The sequence below is a fragment of the Nannospalax galili genome, unplaced genomic scaffold (genome assembly GCF_000622305.1).
Source record: "Nannospalax galili isolate Female #2095 unplaced genomic scaffold, S.galili_v1.0 scaffold444, whole genome shotgun sequence".
Taxonomy (NCBI): Eukaryota; Metazoa; Chordata; class Mammalia; order Rodentia; family Spalacidae; genus Nannospalax; species Nannospalax galili.
Genome location: NW_008354022.1, coordinates 4,341,816 through 4,364,868, shown reverse-complemented (window position 1 = coordinate 4,364,868; position 23,053 = coordinate 4,341,816). Strand labels below are relative to the sequence as shown.

Here is a 23,053-nt window from a genome sequence, read left to right as displayed (position 1 = left end):
TAGGCCCCCTCCTGAGCAGGGCCTGGCTAAACTCTGTGGATTGGCTAAGGCTTGTGATGACAATGATGATGATGATGGTGATGCGTGGGAGCAATGTGGGCTGGGAGAGGCTTCAAGGAAGTAGTGACCAAGCTCCTGGGCAAGGCATGGTCAGGTCTCTACTGGCTACCACCAGGAAGGAGGAGCCCTGTCTGTGATGAATGAGTGGAATAGCGGGAGTTCCTCCCCCCACCACCCCCCAAATGGGAGAAGAGCTTTTTGCTTTTTCTCCTAGAGTGGTATGCAGCTGCTTGAAACCCCCATCCGTGGGGCAAGCAGGCAGGCTTTTTTTGTGTGTGACACTGAGGGCAGTAGGCAAATCAGTCAATAGTGCAGGACTGGGGGGACCTTCCTGAGTGGGCAGGAACTACATACCTCTTTGCACTGCTGTGTCATCTTCCCTTAGGTTTAAAGCCCTGGGGAGGTCTCGAAACTCCTCCCACTATCCCAACCGTCCAACAGTGCAAAGCCCCTCCCCTGGGCTGTTGCTGGGTAGTTAGGGCTGTGAGCATGATGTCATGGCTCTTGCCCTGCGTCTGTCTTGTGCTCCTCTTCCCCCGGCCCTCCTCCACCCTCTGACTCCTTTGGGACACCATATCAGGCCCTCTTCCTGGGTACACCCCTACCTTGTGCTTCTGAACCCTGACATTTTGTGTTCCTCAGCCTCAGCTCCTCCCTGCAGGCCAGGCACCCAGACAATGGGAAACAACTAGATCCTCTTAAAGGGACAGTATCCCATCAGCTGCCTTACAGCTCCCCTCCTGCCCTGTTCTTGTCCTCAGTCCTTTAGTTATGTCCGTTAATGAGCAGGCCACCAGTGTGGGGGAGGGGAACCAAGAGTCTGGCCCAGTCCCTGGTTTTCCCCACCTCTTAGATTGGTACCCATCACAGCCTCCTTCCTTCTGGTCCCCTGTGACCTGCAAATGGAGCCAGTTGCATCTGCAGCCTGCTTTATGCACAGATGTGCATTCTGACCCAGGTATAGCTCTCTAGAATCCTGCAGGCTGACAAAAGGGTGCCTACCCCACCAGGATGCCTGGGCCAAAGAAACTAGACATGTAGGTTAGAGGCAAGGAAACACCCTTTCTCTCCATCTGCCCTTCAGTTCCTGCCCCAGCCTTTCTGGTTGTTTCTTAAACTGTGCTGGTTTTGATGATCCTGGGCTGGTTTCCTGAGGGAAGGTGGGGTGTCAATTTAGTGCTGGTCAATGGAGGAGCTAAGCTGCTCCCCTGGGCCTTTTGTTTAATTGGCTGAGTCAGGGTCTCCCTGTAGATGAGTCTGGTCTTGATGTCACATAAGTCTGCCTGCCTCTGGAGTACTGGAATTAAAAGATGCAGACCTGGGGGAGATTTTTTTTTTCTTTAATGTGTATGTGGGTGTTTTGCCTGCATGTGTGTAAGTGCAAGGCCCACAGAAGTCAGAAGGATCCCCTGGAACTAGAATTATGGATGGTTGTAGCCACCAGGTGGATGCTGAGAACTGAACCCAGGTCCTCTGCAAGAGCAGCCAGTGCTCCCAACTGCTGAGCCATCTCTCCAGTCCCCCGCCCCAAGGCCTTCTTGTAAAATCAAGAGGGCTGCCCAGCTCTGGGAAGCTATAGCATCCTATGTTGTCACTGATGGGATCTTGGCTCTGCATGCTAGGCTATGGTGAGCCCAACCTCTCTATCTTGTATGTAAGTGAAACAACAGCTTTGCAGGGACTGAGGTACCCATAAGTGACACCTCTGTCAGGATGGAGACTTTGTAATTCATCTTCCCTGGTAACCCAGAAAGCAGGAATAGGCTGATGTTCAGGTGTTCCAGCTATAAGGGGTTATAGCCACTTGAGATACTAGAGGGAGGTGGAGGCAAACAGTGTGGTCCATTAGAGGGATGCTGTAGTTCCTCCATGCTCTCTTCTCCACTTCTGCTATCCATGTGGCTGGTGACCAAGAACAAATCACCTTCCTTATGTCCCATCTTCCGTACATGACTGGGGACAGAGGCCTGGATGAAAAGCAAGCCTCAACCCTCAGTTGACCCCCTGTAGGCAGAACTGAAACATAGTTGTGCAAGCCCCAAACTGCAGAAGCTATAAAAGATGAGCCAGCTAAAGTGGGTAAAGAGGCTTGCTGCACAAGCCTGGTGACCTGAGTTCAATCCCCAGAACCTGTGTAAAGATGGAACGAGAGAACCGACTCCATGAAATTGTCCTCTGGCCTCTACACGTGCATGGTGGCACACATCTACTTATATACACACAGATACACAGAGTAATAGTAATATTTGGTGATAGCCAGGCATGGGTGTATATACCTTTAATCACAGCACTAGGGAGTAGAGGCAGACAGGTCTACTTAGTTCAAGGTAGCTGGGGCTTCAGGGAGACCCTTTCTCAATTGTAATAATAATAATAATAATAATAATAATAATAATAATAATAATAATAATAAGCCGGGCGTGGTGGCACACACCTGTAGTCCCAGCACTCGGGAGGCAGGCAGATCTCTTTGAATTTAAGACCAGCCAGGTCTACACAGTGAGTTCCAGAACAGCTGGGGCTACGGGGAGACCCTGTCTCAAAAAGACCAAAAAAAAAAAAAAAAAGTAATAGTAATAATGATGATAATTACAGTTGGGGGGGTGTCCGAGTCTCACAATGTAATACTGGCATGGAAAGGGCTGTGTACACCAAGCTGGCCTCAGACCCAAAAATCTGCCTGGCTCTTCCTCCTGAGTTGTTGACTGACAAGCACTACCATGCCCAGCCATGTAAGATTAACAAAACAGCATTGCCACACACACACACACACACACACACACACACACATATATATGTATATGTGTATATATTTTAACTGGGGTTGAGATAGGATCTCCCTGTAGCCCCAGCTGGCCTGGAACTCCCTTTGTAAAGTAGGCTAGCCTCAACCTTATAGATTCCCACTTGCCTCTGCCTCCCAAGTGCTGGGATTAAAGGCCTGTACCACCATGCTCTGCCTTCTTTTACTTTTGAGGCAGGACTTCATGTCCCAGGTAGACCTAGAACTCACTATGTAGTATGTAACCAAGGATGACCTTGAACTCCTAACCGTCTTGCCTCCACCTCCTGAGTACTAGGATAACAGGCATGTGCCCCCAGCCCAGCACTGTTCTGTTTGCTGTTTCCAAGAAGGTCTCATTATGTAGGCCATATTGGCTTCAACTGAAGATCCTCTTGCTTCAGCCTCTTAACTACTGAGATTATAGGTAAACACCACAAAGCCCAGCTATCTTTTCATTATTTTTGTTTGTTTGTTTGTCTGAGACAAGACTTTGTTCATGCTAGGCAAGCTCTCTACCAAGACAGCTACATCTCAAGTCCCGATTTTTATTTTTTGGCAAATACCAAGGATAAATACCTGTAAAAGAAGGGGCTGGAGAAATGGCTTGTGGGGGGTGGTAAGACATTGGCTGCTCTTGCAGAGGACTCAAGTTCAGCTCCCAGCATGTGAATCACAACCACTTGTAACTCCAGCCCCAGGGGATCCACCACCATCTTCTGGTCTCCATGGGCATTGCAGTGATATGCACATATTCACACACAGTAGAACACATAAAAATAATAAAATAAATTTTAGAAAAAATGTGTATGGGGACTAGAGAGATGGCTTAGTGGTTAAGAGTACTGGCTGCTGTTACAGAAGACTCAAGATCAGTTCCTAGCACCCACAGGTGGCTAACAACTGTCCCTAACTCTAGCTAGTTCCAGGGATTCCAACACCCTTGTCTGACATCCATGGGCATTGCACAATACTGTTGCACTTACCTACATGCAGGGAAAACACTCATACACATAAAATAAAACATAATAAAATATTTTAATTTTTTAAAAAGTAGATGGAGAGGGTGGTCATGGCCACCCTCAGCCTGACCCCTCTTCCCCCAGGTGTTGTGAATGCAGCACCTCCCTTTCGCACCAGTACTATGAGAAGGATGGACAGCTCTTCTGTAAGAAGGACTACTGGGCCCGCTATGGCGAGTCTTGCCATGGGTGCTCCGAGCACATCACCAAAGGACTGGTCATGGTAAGCACTTTTCCACAAGCTCAAGTGCATTTGCCCTTGTGTCCCTGCTCCAGGTCTTCCCCCATTATCTCTTTGTTCTACCTTGTACCACCTCTCAGTCCCATCCCCATTCCACTCTGCCCTGCATTGTCTGTTCCTGTCCCTTGGCCCCCTAACTGTGCAGTGAGATTGTTCTTGGCTGTACCTCTGGACTACAGACACCACTAAGCTGTGTTGTATCCCTCCCATAGGTGGCTGGGGAGCTGAAGTACCACCCTGAGTGCTTCATCTGCCTCACCTGCGGGACCTTCATTGGGGATGGGGACACCTACACGCTGGTGGAGCACTCTAAGCTGTACTGGTGAGTAATGTGGGTCCCCTTCTGAGCAGGGCCTCAAGGGCACAGGCTGCCCCATACCAGGCTTGAATTTCCATGTGGTGAAATAGGAGAAGGCAATGCCATTCCTCCCTGCCTCCTTTCCTTCCACCTCATAGGAATAAAAGAAACCACAAAGCCTGTCATCCCAGCTTCTCAGGAAGCTAAAGGAGGAGGTTTGCAAATTCCAAGCCAAATTTAGTGAGACCTGCTTCCAAAATAAGAAGGAGAAAAAGAAAGCTGGGGGTATGACTCAGTGGTAGAGCACCTGCCTAGAATCCCCTAGTAAGGGCCTGGGGGTATGGCTCAGTGGTAGAGCATCTGCCTAGAATCCCCTAGTAAGGGCCTGGGGGTGTGGCTCAGTGGTAGAGCACCTGCCTAGAATCCCCTAGTAAGGGCCTGGGGGTGTGGCTCAGTGGTAGAGCACCTGCCTAGAATTCCCTAGTAAGGGCCTGGGGATATGGCTCAGTGGTAGAGCACCTGCCTAGACTCCCCCAGTGAGGGACTAGAGGCATGGCCCAGCAGTAGAGGGCTTCTCTATCATTTGTGAGGTCGTAGGTTCAGTTCCCAGTATCATAAAGAAAAAGCATGACAGGGACCTAGACTTCCCAGACACTAACTAGCTCTCTTCCATATGCCACTGCAGTGCAGTTCTGGCACCAGCCACCAGAGCTGACACAGAGCTACTAGCTATATGCACCATCACCCTGAAGCATGTTCCTACTCCAGACACCAGCTGTACACTCAGGCATCCCCAGGGACCTCATACACTTCAGACCAACTGGCTTCCAACCCAAGGACCCCCTGTGACCCTGTCAAGTTTGATCATTTGCTACATGACTCACAGAACACCAAAAAGTGCTATGCTTCACATACCAGTTTGATTACAAAGGACACAGTTCAGAAGCCACCCTCTCCTCTGCCCGTCTTGTGTTTGCTAGCAGGATGCCACACTGAGGTCCAGCATCCACTGAGGTTTCTTATAAAATCATCCGGCCACACAATTTAGCTGCCTCTAGCCAGCTTCTGGGAAGCCAGGCTGACTGCAAGCCCCAGGCCTTCGTCATGGTCATTCTTCATGGGGACCAGCCCTGGGTTGACTGATCTCATTTGCATAGACCCAAGCATCTTCCAGAGAGCTCATAAATAACAAAGATCCCCCTGTTCTAAGGACTTAGAGTCTTTCTCCCTCAGAGCCAGGGACAGAGACCAGACCAATCCTGTCTTATACAAAGCCTGACAGAGCTGGATTAGAGAACAGCAGGGCCTGATCCCAAATGGGCTTTTAATGACTTCCTCCCAAACTAGATGTAGTCCCAAGGGCCTTGCCTCATCTCAGCCATCTGACAGCATCACAGGAACTAAACAAAGCCAGAATGGAGCTTTGTGAGATGGCGGTTAAGGGGCTTGCTGCCAAGTCTGGCAACCTAAGTTCAATCCCCAGGACTCGTACGGTGGAAGGAGAGAACTGACTCCTGCAAGTTGTCCTCTGACCTCCACGTATGCCCCACACACACTTTGACAAAAATAAATAAATGTGTTGGGCATGGTAGTGTATTCCTTTAATTCTAGCACTTGGGAGGCAGAGTCAGGGAGATCTCTGTGAGATTGAAGCCAGCCTTATTTACAAAGCAAGTTCCAGATCAGCTGAGGTACAGGGAGACCCTGGCTCAAAAAAAAAAAATTAATAATAATACTAATAAATGTAATTTTTTTAAGTTAAAGGGCCGAAGAGGTGGCTCAGTGATTAAGAGTACTGGCTGCTCTTGTGGAGGACCCAGGTTTAGTTCCCAGCATCCACATGGTGGCTAAAAACTATCCAAAACTCCAGTTCCAGAGGATCTGACACCCTCTTCTGGCTTCCACAGGCATTGCATAACATGGGTGCATTTCCATATATGCAGTCAAAACATACATACACATAAAATTTAAATAAATAAATAAATTTTTTTTCAAGTTAAAGGGCCAGTGAGATGGCTCAGCAGGTAAAAGCACTTTTCTCCTAAGCCTGACTCCCTGAGTTCAACCCCAGGACCCACATCATGGAAGGAGAGAACCACCTGTTACAAGTTGTCCACTGACCTCCACCTGCATTGTGGCAGGTGCTCGTGCTTCCTCAAATACACACAAATAAATGTAATTTTTAAAAAATATTTTATTTATTATTTTTATTTTATGTGTATGTGTATATTGCCTGCATGTAGGTAAGTGCACCGTGTCCTGCAATGCTGAGGAGGACAGAAGAGACTGTTGGATCCCCTGGAACTAGAGTTACGGACAGTTGTTAGCTGCCATGTGGGTGCTGGGATTCGAACCCAGGTCTTCTGCAAGAACAGTCAGTATTCTTAATCACTGAGCTATCTCTCCAGCCCCAAATATAATTTTTAAAAAGATTTTTTTAAGCTAGAATGAATGAGACTCAGAACAGGGTGCTGAAACAACTGGGCATACTCAGTCTGGCCCCAAGTCCCTCCATTTTGCTGGGGTGGGTAGAGATATAGGAAAAGGGAGGAACAGAGAGCCTGGGTGGGGTGGGGCTGCAGGGAAGTGATTCTGACCTCCTCCTGACACTCTTTTCTTTCCCTGTCTTTGGGTCCCCACTGCTGGTGGCCTTCCCAGCGGGCACTGCTACTTCCAGACCGTGGTGACCCCAGTCATCGAACAGATCCTGCCTGACTCCCCCAGCTCCCACCTGCCCCACACGGTCACCCTGGTGTCCATCCCAGCCTCCACTCATGGCAAACGAGGCTTGTCTGTCTCCATCGACCCACCTCATGGCCCACCGGGCTGCGGCACTGAACACTCCCACACTGTCCGAGTCCAGGGGTGAGTGACTGGCACACAACTGGAAGCCGAAGCTTGGTAGATGGCTGTGGCAGGAGGCAAACTTGAGGACTGCAACTTTGAGACTGTGTTGACATTTCAGTGGGCCTGTCCTAGCAGCCTGCTTATATTAGTTAGTTTTCTATCACTGTGACAAAATACCTGGCATAAACTTAATCAGGGAGAGATTTATCTTGCAATTTCAGGGGATCTGGTACCATAGTAATTGAGTCCTATTCATGACAGCAGGAACCTGTGGAGGAAGGGACTCTTTACCTCCTGAGAGATAGGATATATATAGAGAGAGAAAGAGACCAGGGACCAGGGATACCCTTCAAAGGCACACCCCCACTGGGGTGATGGCTTAGTCAATAAAGCGCTTATGAGCATGAAGACCTAAGTTCACTCTCTTAGAACACACTTAAAAAGCCAGGACTGGTGAGATGACTCATCGGGTAAAGTTGCTTGCCATTGAGCCTGACAACTGGTGTTCCGTTACTGGGTCCCACATGGTGGAAAGAAAGAACTAACTCCTGCAAGTACACATACACACACCACAAAATAAGCTAAACCAGGTGGTCTATACTTGTAATTCCAGAGCTGGGGTGGCAGATAGAGATGGGTTCCTGAGACTTACTGGCCAGCCAGCCTAATCTGTGAGCTCCAGGCCAAAGACAGACCATGCATCAAAAAGCAAAGTGGGGTTCTGGAGAGATGGCTCAGAGATTAAGAGCACTGGCAGCTCTTGCAGAGGACCCAGAAGAAGACCCAGGTTCGATTCCCAGCACCCACATAGCAGCTAACTCCAGTTCCAAGGGATTCCAGTGCCCTCTTCTGACCTCCACAGGCATTGCATGGTATGGGCACGATTACATACATGCAGGCAATGCACTTGTACACATAAAATAATAAATATTTTTTAAAACTGGAAGCCAGGTGTGCTAGTGCATGCCTTAGATTCCAACACTCAAGAGGCAGAGGCAGAAGTGGGTATAGTATCACACGCCTTTAATCCCAGTATTAGGGAAGCAGAGGCAGATGGATCTCTGTGAGATTAAGACCAGCCTGGTCTACATAGTGAGTTCCAGGCCAACTGGGGTTACAGGGAGACCCTGACTCACACACACACACAGACACAATGAAAAAGGTGGACAGCAACTGAGAAACTCAGAGTCATCCTTTGGCATCCACATGTACACACACACACACACACACACACACACACACACACACATACACACATGTACACACACGTCCAGACACGAAGCACTTGCCCAGTTGACCCACTTTGTCTCACTAAGCCTCACCTGGTGAAGTTTCCACCACCTCCTGAGATAGTGCCACCAAGTAGGGACCAAGCATTCAACACATGAGGGAACACCTCCTAGCCAAACCTTAACAGTGGCCCAACAGATGCTGATGTAGCTCTCTGAAAATAACTGCAGATGCTACTGAAAATATAAAAGTATTTCAGTAATGAGGTCAAGAGGGAGCTGGAGCTGCCACCAGAACATTCTGCCTCTGCAAGAACTTATACTTCACTTTGTAAGTCTTTGCAGGCCCAGACCCAAGAAAGCTGATCTGATAAGAGAGTGGCCTTTAGCATCCTTCTTCAAAAACAATCTCTGTGACTGGGTCAGTTTTCTGGAAGCCTGAGAACCCAGTCCCATCCACAGGGACCCACATGGTAGAAGGAAAGAACCAACTCTTGCAAGTTATCCTCTGAACACACACACACGCTTGCACCTTTAATCCCAGCACTCAGAGGCAGAGGCAGGCAGATCTCTGAATTCAAGTTCCACCACCTCCTGAGATAGTGCCACCAAGTAGGGACCAAGCATTCAACACATGAGGGAACACCTCCTAGCCAAACCTTAACAGTGGCCCAACAGATGCTGATGTAGCTCTCTGAAAATAACTGCAGATGCTACTGAAAATATAAAAGTATTTCAGTAATGAGGTCAAGAGGGAGCTGGAGCTGCCACCAGAACATTCTGCCTCTGCAAGAACTTATACTTCACTTTGTAAGTCTTTGCAGGCCCAGACCCAAGAAAGCTGATCTGATAAGAGAGTGGCCTTTAGCATCCTTCTTCAAAAACAATCTCTGTGACTGGGTCAGTTTTCTGGAAGCCTGAGAACCCAGTCCCATCCACAGGGACCCACATGGTAGAAGGAAAGAACCAACTCTTGCAAGTTATCCTCTGAACACACACACACGCTTGCACCTTTAATCCCAGCACTCAGAGGCAGAGGCAGGCAGATCTCTGAATTCAAGGCCAGCCTGGTCTGCATAGTGAGCTCCAGGATAGCTGGGGCTACAGGGAGATCCTGTCTCAAGAAGACAAAAAAGAAAAAGAATAGCAAGGTTGCTGGGGGAGGGAAAGACATTTTTTCCAGTAGGGTAGCCATGCTTCTATAAGCAACAGTAATGAAAGTCATGGGGTCTCCGCCCACAAACAAAAGACACAAAAGTGGCAGGGAGACTAGCTGGGAAGAGAAAGGGGATCAACAAAGTGGGAGGGAATAAGAGGATAATGGGGTGACTATGATCAAAATACATCATTATATACATGTATGGAAATGTCATAATAAAGCCCAGTAATATGCACAACTGACATGCTATGAAAAATAACAAAAGGGCTGGAGAGATGTCTCAGTGGTTAAGAGCACTGACTGCTCTTCCAGAAGACCAGGTTTAGTTCCCAGCACCCACATGGCAGCTAACAACCATCCATAACTCTAATTCCAGGAGACCTGACACATTGTATACACATGGTATACTTACATGCATGCAGGTAAAACACTCATACACATAAAATTAAATAAAATTTTTTTTTGTCTTTTTGAGACAGGGTCTCCATGTAGCCTTAATGGCCTGGAACTCACTATATAGGCTAAGCTGGCCTTGAACTCACAAAGATCTGCCTGCCTCTGCCTCCCAAGTACTGTGCCACCGCACCCAGACCCCACAAATCTTTTTAATAAAAAAGTAAGCAGAAGACCTCAGCATACTACAGATTTCCACCCAAGGGTTACCATACCCCGCCCCATATCTGTTGGGACTTGGGTTGGGGGAGCAGACAGGGAACCAGTCTGACCACTGTTCTACCCCCAGAGTGGACCCAGGCTGCATGAGCCCGGATGTGAAGAATTCCATCCATGTGGGAGACCGCATCTTGGAAATCAATGGTACGCCCATCCGGAATGTGCCGCTGGATGAGGTAGGACCTTGGGCATCTGAGGCTGGGGCAGGCTGGGAGGTGATAGAGGTAGAGCCCTTACTTGGGAGACCCACCTGGCCACCTGCCTGTCCCCAGATAGACCTGCTGATCCAGGAGACCAGCCGGCTGCTTCAGCTGACCCTCGAGCACGACCCCCATGACTCTCTGGGCCATGGGCCACCATCGGATCCCAGCCCACTGGGCTCCCCCCTGCACACTCCCAGTGGACAGGCCAGCAGCTCTGCCCGACAGAAACCTGTCTTGTAAGTCAGCTGCTCCTTGACTTCTGCAGTTGTTGTCCTGGTGCTGGGGTTTTGTTTCTGCTGCCTCACCATCCTGGGCTGCAGGGGCTCCACAGAATGGGAGGATAAAGAGGAGGAGGACAATGACAGGGAACAGCACCCCCAGCTGGAAGTTACAGAGACCTATAAGGCAGACCAGCATATATTTCTAAATGTCTTTCTTTACATTTTTTTTGGTCTGGTTTTTTTTGTTTGTTTTTTGTTTTTGTTTTTGTTTTGAGACAGGGTCCCCCTGTAGCCCCAGCTGGCCTGAAACTCACTATGTAGACTGGGCTGGCCTCAAACAGAGATCTACCTGCTTCTGCCTCCCAAGTGCTGGGATTAAAGGCATGCACTACCATGCCCAGCAACTTTACATTATTTTTTTTAATTTATTTTTATTTTATGTATATGACTGTTTTGCCTGCATTTGTGAAAGTGAACCTGTGTGTGCAATGCCCATGGAGGCCAGCAGAGGGTGTCAGATCTCTGGAGTCACAGATGGTCATGAACTGTCATGTGGGTGCTGGGAACCAAACCCAGGTCCTCTGCAAGAGCAGCTGAGCCATCTCTCCAGCCCCTTATCTGTTTATTTTATGTAGACAGGGAGAGCATGTCATGGTGCACATGTAAAGGTCAAAGGACTACATTCAGGAGTCAGTTCTCTCACTCCATCATGTGTTTCCCAGGGATCAAACTCAGGTCCTCAGACTTGATGGCAAGTACCTCTACCCACTAAGCCATCTTCCAGACATTCTCTCTAATTTTTAAAATTTATTTAAAAGACAAAACAAGTTGTTCTGTGCACATTTTTTTCTATAGGCAAAGTAACAGAACAAGGAGGTGTGAAGAGCAAACTTTGGTAAAACATTTTCAGGCTGGGGCTGTAGTTCAGTCTGTTGAGTGTTTGCCAAAGGTGCACAAAGACCTGGGTTTCATCCCCAGGAGCACATAAACCAAGTATGGGGGCAAACACCTGTAACCCCAGCACTTAGGTAGAGGCAAGAGGATCAGAAGTTCAACGTTATCCTCGGCTAGGTAGTGAGTTGGAGGCCAGCCTAGACCACATGAGACATTATATTTCTAAGAAAAAAACCAATTGTGTAGTACACCTTAATCCCAGAATTGCTGTGCATTCCAAACCAGCTTAGTCTACGTAGTGAATGCCAAGCCAGCCAGCGAGGGCTGCAACTGAAACACTGTCTCAAAAAAAGGAAAAAAATGTAGCTGGAGAGATGGCTCAGCAGTTAAGAGCACTGACTGTTCTTGTGGAGCACCTGGTGTGTTTTATTCCCAACACCCACATCAGGAAGTTCCAGGGGGATCTGTTGCCCTCCTGTGGCCTCTGTGGGCATTACACACATGTAGTGCACTTACATACATAAAATATTTTTTTAATTTTAACAATAACTTTTAAAATATTTTTCAAGAAGATGGAGGGGATGAAAAGGTGGCTCAGCAATTAAGAGCACTAGCTGCTCTTTCCAGAGGACCCAGGTTCAGTTCCCAGTACCCACATGGTTGTTAACTGCCTGTAACTATAACTCCAGTTCCAGGTGTTTGAAGCCCTCTTTGGCTTCACGGGCATTACATGGCACTGGTACATTTATATACATACAGGCAGCATACATACACATAAAATAAAAATAACAAATAAAAAATGTTTAAGAAAAGAGAAATGGAGCATGATTGAGGAAGACATCCAGGGTCCATCTCTAGCCTCAGTATGCTCATGCACATGTATGCACACACCCACACAAGCACATACATATACCATACACATACACAAAAAGACCATGAAAAACTGTCAGACATTACAGACCAGTCTAGTTTTCTCTTTTTTGTTTTGTTTGTTTTGTTTTGTTTTGTTTTGTTTCACTGCATAGACCAGGCTGGCTTTGAACTTGTGACCTTCCTGCCCTGGTCTCTTAAGTGCTGGGATTACAAATATGTTCCACCAGACACCAGTTTTCTTCATTTTTATTAATGCCTGATATAACAAGGCCAGGGGACTTTGGGGAGCGAGGACACAGACCAACATCTTGACTTCATGGGAGCCTCCAGTGATCAACTCAGGGTGATGGGAGCAAGGGGGTGAGGGTTGGCCCTGAGGCAGAAGCTAATTCTGGGGCGTCAGATAAGGCAGGAGGCTTTGGACTTTTTTCCCATGCCTGGTGGGCCCCCCTCAAAGGGGGTATCACAGGACATTGATGTATTTCCCAAAGATTACTCTGGTCTGGGGTATGGGAGGTATTGGAAGTTAGAATGTTCTAGAGTAGAACTGGCTGGTGAGCTACTGCAGTGGGTGAACACAGCAGGTGCCAGGAGTCCTTTGCCAAGTTGGAGGAGGAGCCAAAAGAAAAGCACACCCAGAGACAGCCTAGTGCTTACCCCACTTATCGTGGGACCTTGCCTGGACTTTTGAGAAACACCTTCTGACACCTTAGAGTAATAGCCTCATTCTAAAAGATTTCGCTGTCAAAGACACGAACTCCCGACTCTGCACTCCTACCAAGCTTGGGCCATACAGTATCTCAGGCAGGGCATCTGAGCCTGAGCACCAGGCAGAAGAGGCCACAGGTACCTTCAGACAGAGGGCAGCTGTGTCTCTGCCCCTAGACTGGGCTATGCCACCTGCTCCCATCAGAGGCAGGGAGCATTGACTAGTTAATAGGATGCTTTTCTCGAGGAGTCAGGGACGGGGGCTCAGCCATGTGGCACCTCCTGTGGCACTGGGCCCCGTGTATCTTTCTCAGGAGGAGTTGTAGTATCGACACTTCCCCGGGCGCAGGCTCACTGGCCTCGCCAGCCTCCCAGCGCAAGGACCTGGGTCGCTCCGAATCCCTCCGAGTGGTCTGCCGGCCACACCGCATCTTCCGCCCATCCGACCTCATCCATGGAGAGGTGTTGGGCAAAGGCTGCTTTGGTCAGGCCATCAAGGTATGAGGATGGGGCAAGATGGGGGGCCTTGAGTGAGATCCCTCTGACCTCTTCTTCCCTCTGACAACCCTGTGAAGTCCTGATCTTCCTCCTCACACCTCCCAAATACTGGGATGACAGTTGTACACTAGCATATCTGGCTTTAATTTCCTTATCAACACAGGATCTCTAAGTTGCCCAAGCTAACCTCAACTCATATAGCCCAGGCTGCCCTGGAACATGAGATCCTCCTTTCTCAGCCTCCCAAGGGGCTCTGTAATTACAGGCATGTGTTACCATGTCCTTCTTGGCCTTGAGTCCTTGTACATCCATGCCCCCCATATAGGTGACGCACCGGGAGACAGGAGAGGTGATGGTGATGAAGGAACTGATCCGGTTTGATGAGGAGACCCAGAGGACGTTTCTCAAGGAGGTCAGTGGAAAAGAACTGCCATATGGTCCCCACCCATCTCCCCAGTGAGAAAGGGTGACAGAAGGTTCCAGAAGGATGAAGCAGCTTGTTGAAAGAAAAAGTTTGTGCCTGGAGGGTGGAAGGGGGGGTCATGCCTTGCTGGGAGCAGAGCACCTTGACCAAAGATAGTAGCCCTGAGCATCCAAAGTGGCTTCACTGGTGGAGTGCTTGCCTAGCATGCTCAAGGGTCCTGGGTTCCATCTCCAGCACTGCATAAACCGGGCATGGTGGTGCTCACCTATAAATCCCAGTACTCAGAAGGTAGAGGCAGGAGCTCCCGGTCATGAGTTCAAGGTCATCCTAGCTACACAGTGAGTTCAAGGTCAGCCTGGGATATAGGAGACACTCTTTCCAAAAAAAGAAAACACAGCAGTAATGGACTGGTGATGCAGCTCACTTGGGAACTCTTGATGGGCATGCACAGAGTCTTGGGTTCCATTTTCAAAACTGGGGATGGTGGTACACACCTATAGTTCCAGCATTTGGGAGATGGTGGTAATGAGAATCAAGAGTTCAAGGACCGGGCTGGAGAGATGGCTCAGCAGTTAAGAGCACTGACTGCTATTGCAGAGGACCTAGGTTCAATTTCCAGCATCCACATGACAGCTAACAACCACCCATCCCATAACTCCAGTTCTAGGGGAATCTGACGCCCTCCTCTGACCTCCTCAGGCATTGTATGACATGAGTACACTCAGATATACACAGGCAATATCCTCATATACATAAAATAAAAATAAAAATTTGGTCTTTTTAAGAGAGGGTCTCCTTGCAGCCCCAGCTGTCCTGGAACTCACTATGTAGACCAGACTGGCCTTGAACTCACAGAGATCCACCTGCCTCTGCCTCCCGAGTGCTGGGATTAAAGGTGTGCGCCACCACGCCCGGCTGATAATAATAATTTTTAAAGGTTTAAAGACCTCCCTGCTGAAATAATGTGTTCAAGGCCAGCCTGAGCTACATCAGACAATGTCTCAAAAAAAGACACAATAGCCATAGTGGTTGAAAAGGGCTGAAGTGCCCTGGTGTTTAGATGTCATGGGGAGGGGGAAGAGGGTCTAGACCAGCCTGTGTGTACCCCTCCAGGTGAAGGTCATGCGCTGCCTAGAGCACCCCAACGTGCTCAAGTTCATCGGAGTGCTCTACAAGGACAAGCGACTGAACTTCATCACAGAGTACATCAAGGGTGGCACCCTGCGGGGCATCATCAAGAGCATGGTGAGTGGGGCTTGGGGGCATGGCTCAGTGGTAGAGCACCTACCTAGAATCCCCCAGTGAGGCTCAGCAGGTAGAAGACTCACCTAGCATTCACAAGACTCACAGTTCCATCCCCAGCATATACCAACACCCAAGAGGTGAAGACAGGAGGGTCAGAAGTTCAAGGCCAGCCTAGGCTACAGAGTGAGACCTTGTCTCAAAAACAAAACTGCAGAAAAATTTGTACCTCCCCCTTAATTTTTGAAATCCATTCTGTTGAGAAAAGGTGCTTTTAGGTCCAGAACAAATGACCCACACCTGTAATCCTCACCCAGAGTGAGGCAGAAGGATCAAAAGTTCATGCAGCCTGGGCTATGTAGCAACATCCTGTCTCAATAAATCAGGCAAGGGGCTGTGAGGTGCCTCAGTGGGTAAAGGCACTTGCTGCCAAGCTTGACTACCTCAGTACAATTCCCCAGGACCCACATGGTAGAAGAGAAAGTCAACTCTCACAGGTTGTCCTCTGACCTCCACATGGGCATTGTGGCGCATGCATGCATGTATGCACATGTGCACACACACTCTAAATAGATAATAAATAAATAAAATTCAGCTTTTTTTTTTTTTGGTCTTTTTTGAGACAAGGTCTCCTTGTAGCCCCAGCTGTCCTGGAACTCACTATGTAGACCAGGCTGGCCTCGAACTCACAAAGATCCGCCTGCCTCTGCCTCCCAAATGCTGGGATTAAAGGCGTGCACCACCATGACCGGTGACTTTAATTATTTTTAAATATTTTATTTATTGTTTTTACTTCATGTATATGAGTGTATTGCCTGAATGTATGTAAGTGCACCTGTGTCGTGTAATGCCTGCAGAGGTCAGAAGAGGGTGTTAGAGCCCCTAGAACTGGAGTTACAGATGGTTGTTAGTCATCATGTGGGTGTTGGGAATTGAACCCAGGTCCTCTGGAAGAGCAAGAGCAGCCAGTGCTCTTAACCACTGAGCCATCTCTCCAGCCCCATAAAATTTAACTTTAAAAAAGAATTTTTTTTCCCCCAAAAAGCAAACAACCAAAGAAAATGATACTTTGGGGGTTATCCATCCAGAGCACTTTAAAGATAACTATTTATAGGCAACCACTGGTACAAGGGAAAGTGCAGAGCCCTCCCACCTTGCACCACACTTGGCCCCTGTGACTCACATACCTGTCCCCACCTCCAGTACTCCCTGAACCCCATCCCAACTATTCTCTCCTGTCCCCAGGATAGCCAGTACCCATGGAGTCAAAGGGTCAGCTTTGCCAAGGACATCGCATCAGGGATGGTGAGTGACCTACTGCAACTTATATAAACAGTTCTCAGCACTGACCCGTTCTGCCATGAGAAGTGTGGGAACAGACCCCAAGGGAACCTTCAAAGGGGCAGCACATATCTAGATGACTGCCTAGGATCCTCCAGTGAGGGGCTGGGGTGTGGCTGAGTGGTAGAGCACCAGCCTAGAATCCCCCAGGGAAGGGATGAGTGTTGGCTCAGTGGTAGGGCAGGTGCCTATAATACACCAGCTGGCCTGATGGATGGGAGGACAAGTAGGTACTTCCAGAAGGTCAGTGCTGAGCTGGGGAGTCCATTGGTTAAACCTCTTCTTACACCATTTCTCCATTCACTCAGGCCTACCTCCATTCGATGAACATCATCCACCGAGACCTCAACTCCCACAACTGCCTGGTCCGTGAGGTAAGCAATGGGGGCCCCAGAGTCTGGGTTCTAGGTGTGGCAGAGGGAGATGGGGCCTATCAGTTCCTTACCTCAGGACTTTCCTGGAACTGGTGGTCGGGTCACAACAGCAGCAGAGCAGAAGTCAGGCAGGCCTGGATTGCAGTCTGCCCTCTGACCCACCAGCAACTCAAGTTACTAGGAATGATTATTAAATAGAAAAGAGGGTGGTGGTGAACACCTATAATCCCAATCTTTAGGAGGCAAGAAGCAGGTGAATCCTTGTAAATTCAAGGCTAATCTGGTCCACATAGTAAGTTCCAGGCCAGCCAGGGTGCTACATAGTGAGACCTTGTCTCAAAAAAAAGGAAAAGAGCCAGGTGTGGTGGTGCATGCCTTTAATCCCAGCACTTGGGAGGGCAGAGGCAGACGGATCTTTGTGAGTTCCAGGCCAGCTACAGGAAGACCCTGTCTCAAAAAGACCAAACAAAAAAAGAAAAAGAAAAAGAAAAAGGGAGAGTGATGTGATGGAAACTGTGTGAAGCCCCAGCTCTGTAGTGTTCATGCATGGAGGTCATCCACAGCAGAGGGAGCACAGGCTATACAGACAGCACCAACAAGTAGGGGCATGGGCTTGTGGACAGTGTCATCTGGTCACCTGGAGAAAGTTCCCCAAGGACAGTTGGTGGGGAAAGGATTGAACATATTCCACATCTACCTTGATGAGGCCTTGGGCAAATACAATCTCTATTAGGTTCCATAACCTCAGGTGAAATGCTGGTCAAGGGTTTATTTCCCCAGGATTTTGAGTATGCTAGGCAAGCAGTCTATCACTGAGCCATACCCCCAGTCCCTCACTGGGGGATTCTAAGTAGGAGCTCTACCTCTGAGCTACACCCCCAGCCCCTCACTGAGGAATTCTAGGCAGGTGCTCTACCACTGAGCCACACTCCTGCCCCTCATTAGGGGATTCTAGGAAGGTGCTCTACCCCTGAGCCACACCCTAGCTCCTCACTGAGGAATTCTAGGCAGGTGCTCTACCACTGAGCCACATCCCCAGTCTCTTCTTTGCACAAGTCCCTTTGAGTCTGATGTGCATTCTCTGGACCATCTGTGGGATGGTGGGGGACAGGTCCCCAGTAGAAACAGACAGGGTAAAGACCAGTTCTCAGCATTGACCCTGCCTCGGAAATTTCCAGAACAAGAATGTGGTGGTAGCTGACTTTGGGCTGGCCCGGCTCATGGTAGAGGAAAAGACTCAGTCTGAAGATCTGCGAAGCCTCAAGAAGCCAGACCGCAAGAAGCGCTACACCGTGGTGGGCAATCCCTACTGGATGGCGCCTGAAATGATCAATGGTCAGTCCCAGCCAAAGGAGCAGCCACCTCACAGCCTGCCTCCCCTGTGCCTTTGCCCCTTGGCATCTTGGGTTCTGTATTCACTTCCTGTTGCTGTAACGTGGCAGGATTGAACTCAGCCCCACAGGCATTCTGGGCTGGTGGCCCCCCGCTCTCCAGCTACCACCTTGTCTTTACATCTATCTCCCTCTTTTGTGCAAGTCTTTTCTGTTTTTTATTTGCTTAGTTTTGGGGGGTACATTTAATTGTGTGTGTGTGTGTGTGTGTGTGTGTGTGTGTGTACATGTGCACATGTGCACGTGTGCCATAGCTCATGTATGTAGGTCAGAAACCAGCTTGCAGGAGTTGGTTCTTTTCCACATGTGGGTCCAGGAAATAAACTCAAGTACTCAGGTAGCTCAGGCTTGGCGGTAAGGTAAGCACTTTTACACACTGAGCCATCGAGCAGGGTTTTTTGGTTTGGGTTGTGGTTTTTTTAATTTTATTTTAATATTTTATTATTTTTATTTTGTGTGTATTCATGTATTGCCTGCATGTATGTGAGTGCACCCATGTCGTGCAATGAATGCCCATGGAAGACAGAAGAAGCTGTCAGATCCCCTGGAACTGGAGTTACAGACAGTTGTTAGTGGCCATGTGGGTGCTGGGATTCGAACCTGGGTCTTCTGCAAGAACAATCAGTGTTCTTAACTGCTGAGTCATCTCTCCAGTCCCTGTTGTTGTGGTTTTTTTAAGACAGAGACTCATTGTGTAGTGGCTAGCTTCGAGCTCTATGTAGATCAGACTGACCTGGAACAGAGATCCACCTGTCTCTGTCTCCTAAATTCTGGGATTCAAGGCATGTGCCACCATCCCCAACCTTTTTTTATTTTTACATGTATATCTCATTATATAGCCAAGGATAACCTTGAGCTTATGATCCTCTACCTCTAGAGTACTGGGATTAAAGGCATGCACTACCATGCCTGGTTTGTGGGGTGCTAAAATAGAACCCAGAACTTCATGCATGCTAGGCAAGCACTCTACCAACTAAACTGCATCTCTAACCCCATAATTTTGGTTTTGAAGCGAGATCTTGTTATGTAGCTAAGGCTGGCCTCAAACTCAAAGTAATCTTTTCTCCACTTCCCAAGTGCTGGGATTATAGGTATATACTACCAGCCTGGCAAGTTCTGTCTCTTAAAAGGACATTTGTGGGACTGGGGGGTGTGGCTCAGTTGCTAGAGTGCTTCCCTAGCCTGCACAAAACTCGATTCTTCCCCCAGCACTGCATATGCTTGGTGTGGTGCCACACACCTGTAATTCCAGCACTCTGGAGGTGGAAGCAGGAAGCTCATGAGTTCAAGACCAGTTTGGGCTACACAGTGAGTTCCAGGCTAGCATAGGGTAGAGTCTCAAAAAAACAAGGAGGAGGAAGGGGAAAGGGAAGGGTTAAAATTGAGACAGGAAGAAGCTGGGCTAGTGGTGTACACCTTTATTCCCAGCACTTAGGAGGCTGAGGCAGGAGGATTGTTGCAAGTTTGAGACCAACATAAACTATATGGAGTTCCAGGTCAGGCGGATGACCCTGTCTTGAATCAATTAATTAATGTAATTTAGTTGTTTTTGATAACATCTCATCACCACCAACATCCAAGGGTGTATCATCCCATGATCTTGACTTCTCACATCCTCAAAAACTGTTTTTTTTCCTTTTTTAGTGCTGGGGAGCTCTGCATGCCAAGCTCGCACTTCACCACTGCACCCCATTCCCCTCTAAGACTTGTTTCCCATGAAATAAGATCTCTAGGTTCCAGATTTTTGATATGGCTGGTTTTGAGACCCCATAGCTTCTAGGGCTTGCCCCCAGTCATGCAGCAGGGTGTGCTGGAGCAGGGTGGGAACTCCTTGTTGAAGTCAGGCATCTTTACCTCTCAGATCTCCCAGCAGGGTGCTAAGATCCAGCAGGGCTGGGAGTGGAACCTATGCCTCAGTGCCCTAGGTGTTTGTTTATTTAGTTGATTGGTTTGGTTTTGCATTTATTTATTTATTAATTATTTAATGTGTATGAGTGTTTTGCCTGCATGTATATTAAGTGCACTTGTTGCATGCAATGCCTATGGAGGCCAGAAGAAGGCATTGAGTCCCCTGGAACTGAAGTTAGTTGTTAGCTGCCATGTGGGTGGTGGGAACCAAACCCGGGTCCTCTACAAGACCAGCCAGTGCTTTTAACTACTAAGCCATCTCTCCAGCCCCATTTTGCTTTTTTGAGACAGAGTTTCATGTAGCTCAGGCTGGCCTTAATTGGTAACCAAGGATGACCTTAAACTTATAATCCTCCTGTCTCTGCCTCCCAAGTGCTAGGCATTCACTACCGTGCCATTTATGCGGTGCTGGGGATAGAACCCAGGGCTTCCTTCATGCCAGGCAAACACTATCAATACCTCCATGCCCTTAGAATTCACTAGCAACTAACTGGGCATGGCATCACCTGCCATTCATCCCAGCACTCAGGAGACAGAGGTAAGCAGATCTCTGTTAAGTCAAGGCCAGTCTGGTCTACACAGAGTTCCAGGCCAATCAGGGCTACACAGTGAGACCCCATCTCAAAAAAAACAAAAAATAGAACTCACTAGCAACTGCCTCCTGGTCCTAGGTGACATTGTCCTCTGGCCCTAAATTCCTTGCTGAACCTTGGTCTCTCCATTCAGGCCGTAGCTATGATGAAAAAGTGGATGTGTTTTCCTTCGGAATTGTCCTCTGTGAGGTAGGTCGCACAGTGATGGCGTAGGGCCCTGGGGGCTCCTCTCACTTCCCCATCCTCTTACACTCCAGCCTGGGTGTCCACAAAGGCCATCAGCCTCTGGGAACATGGCTGCCCAGAACTAGGGCATAGCCTCAGCTGGGTATAGTGCTCAGTTCCTATGTGACCTTCCCTTGGGGAGCCCCCCAGGACCCCCCAAAATAGGAGTTCCAGGGTAATCCATGGAGCTCATGTCATACAGATCATTGGCCGGGTCAATGCAGACCCCGATTACCTGCCTCGTACTATGGACTTTGGCCTCAATGTGCGGGGTTTCCTGGACCGCTATTGCCCACCAAACTGCCCCCCAAGCTTCTTCCCCATCACTGTACGCTGCTGTGACCTGGACCCCGAGAAAAGGTGAGTTAGTGGGGTGCTTGCCTTGAAGTGGCCTTGGGGTAAGGTGGAGCCCCTGGAGAGCCAGACCCCACCATGCACCCACTTTTCATCTGTCACCCCAGGCCGTCCTTCGTCAAGCTAGAGCAGTGGCTGGAGACCCTCCGCATGCACTTGGCTGGTCACCTGCCACTGGGCCCACAGCTGGAACAACTGGACCGGGGCTTCTGGGAGACCTACCGGAGGGGCGAGAGCTCACTGCCTGCCCACCCTGAGGTCCCTGACTGAGCCCAACTGGCCCTGCTGCCTCTGTCCCCACCTCTGGAAAATCCACCCATACCAGATTCCTCAGCAAGAGGAAGTCCAGGCCTGGGGTCCTCAGCCAGGGCAGCGGTACCCAGACTTATCCCTCAACCCTGACCCTGCCTTGTCTTTTTCCCTCATGCACCGTGCTCCCCAGCTCTCTGCCTCCAGTCCCCAAGGTGCGTGTGCACACACACACATACACACTGTCACAATGCCCTGCCTTACCTCCCTCTTGGTGGGGCCGCCTCTCACTTATCCTCGCATGAGTTGGAGGCCCCTGGGGAAGCTGGGCCCATTCCATGCATCACCACCCAGCCATCTGCACACTGTACCTGCCCACAGCACTCCCCCAGTTGAAGTTGGGCTGGGAAGGCCGCTTTGGGAAGTGAGCCCTATGATGATTGGGCATGTGCCAGGGGAGAGGCTATGTTCCCAGGTGCCCAACTGGGAGTCAGGGGACCCCATGTAACCCCAACATGGGGCGTCTAGGCAGCAGACGGTTTGACCAAAACGCCAAGGAGTTTGCTCCGAGAGCGAGATAAATGTTGCCCCACCCTCGCTCTTGCTTGGGGGCCACCTTCTCCCTTGATCAAAGCCACTTTAGTGAGAAGCAGGTACTAGATAGACCTCAGGGTAGACAGGGAGCCCTCAAGGGAAAAGGGGGCAGGATGCCTCAGATCTGGCTGACTGACAGGGAGGGGCTGACCTGCACAGCAGAGGCTGGGCAGAGGGGAAAGAAGCAGCCATCCACCAGCACCCCAAGTTCATCTCAGCACCCCTTCCCAGGCCTCTCATTGACTGGAGCAGCCCTGCCCCCCTCCTCGGGTGCCTCTGTCCTCTGGGTTCTTTCTGTGTAATCTATTTTTTAAGGAGAGTTTGTATTATTTTTTCATAACGGCTGTAGCAGCAGCTGCTGGGAGCTTGGGGGGTTGGATGTTATTTTGGTTTTGGTTTTGGTTTTTTTTGGTGGGGGAGGGGGGTGGGAGGGCCATTTCCTACTTTGCCTCAGTTGAACATCTAGGACATATTAAAACTGTGAAGCATTTTCTCAGTGCACTTTGAACCCAAAATAGAATCCGAGCAGACCCTGGTGGGACCACAACTGAGAGAGGTGGGACACACTTGCCTCCCCCCCAGCGACCCCGATGTTGAAGGAATTAAAAAGCCCAAACTCAGAATAATAAAAACAATTCTGTGCTCCCCGTG

The 23,053-nt window shown here is 49.2% G+C and overlaps 1 protein-coding gene across 1 annotated transcript in view; it reads left to right on the top strand.

Annotated features, from left to right (window-relative positions):
- The window catches only part of Limk1 (LIM domain kinase 1), a gene marked incomplete at its 5' end in the record, with an annotated part of 31,996 nt that extends 8,943 nt beyond the window's left edge, over positions 1-23,053 (top strand). Inside the window, 14 exon segments of the mRNA XM_008851144.1 lie at positions 3,949-4,087; positions 4,318-4,427; positions 7,062-7,268; positions 10,381-10,486; positions 10,583-10,749; positions 13,524-13,707; positions 14,033-14,119; positions 15,245-15,376; positions 16,619-16,678; positions 17,023-17,088; positions 18,267-18,423; positions 21,114-21,169; positions 21,408-21,565; positions 21,667-23,053. Of these exon segments, the coding sequence (XP_008849366.1) occupies positions 3,949-4,087; positions 4,318-4,427; positions 7,062-7,268; positions 10,381-10,486; positions 10,583-10,749; positions 13,524-13,707; positions 14,033-14,119; positions 15,245-15,376; positions 16,619-16,678; positions 17,023-17,088; positions 18,267-18,423; positions 21,114-21,169; positions 21,408-21,565; positions 21,667-21,829 (1,792 nt within the window).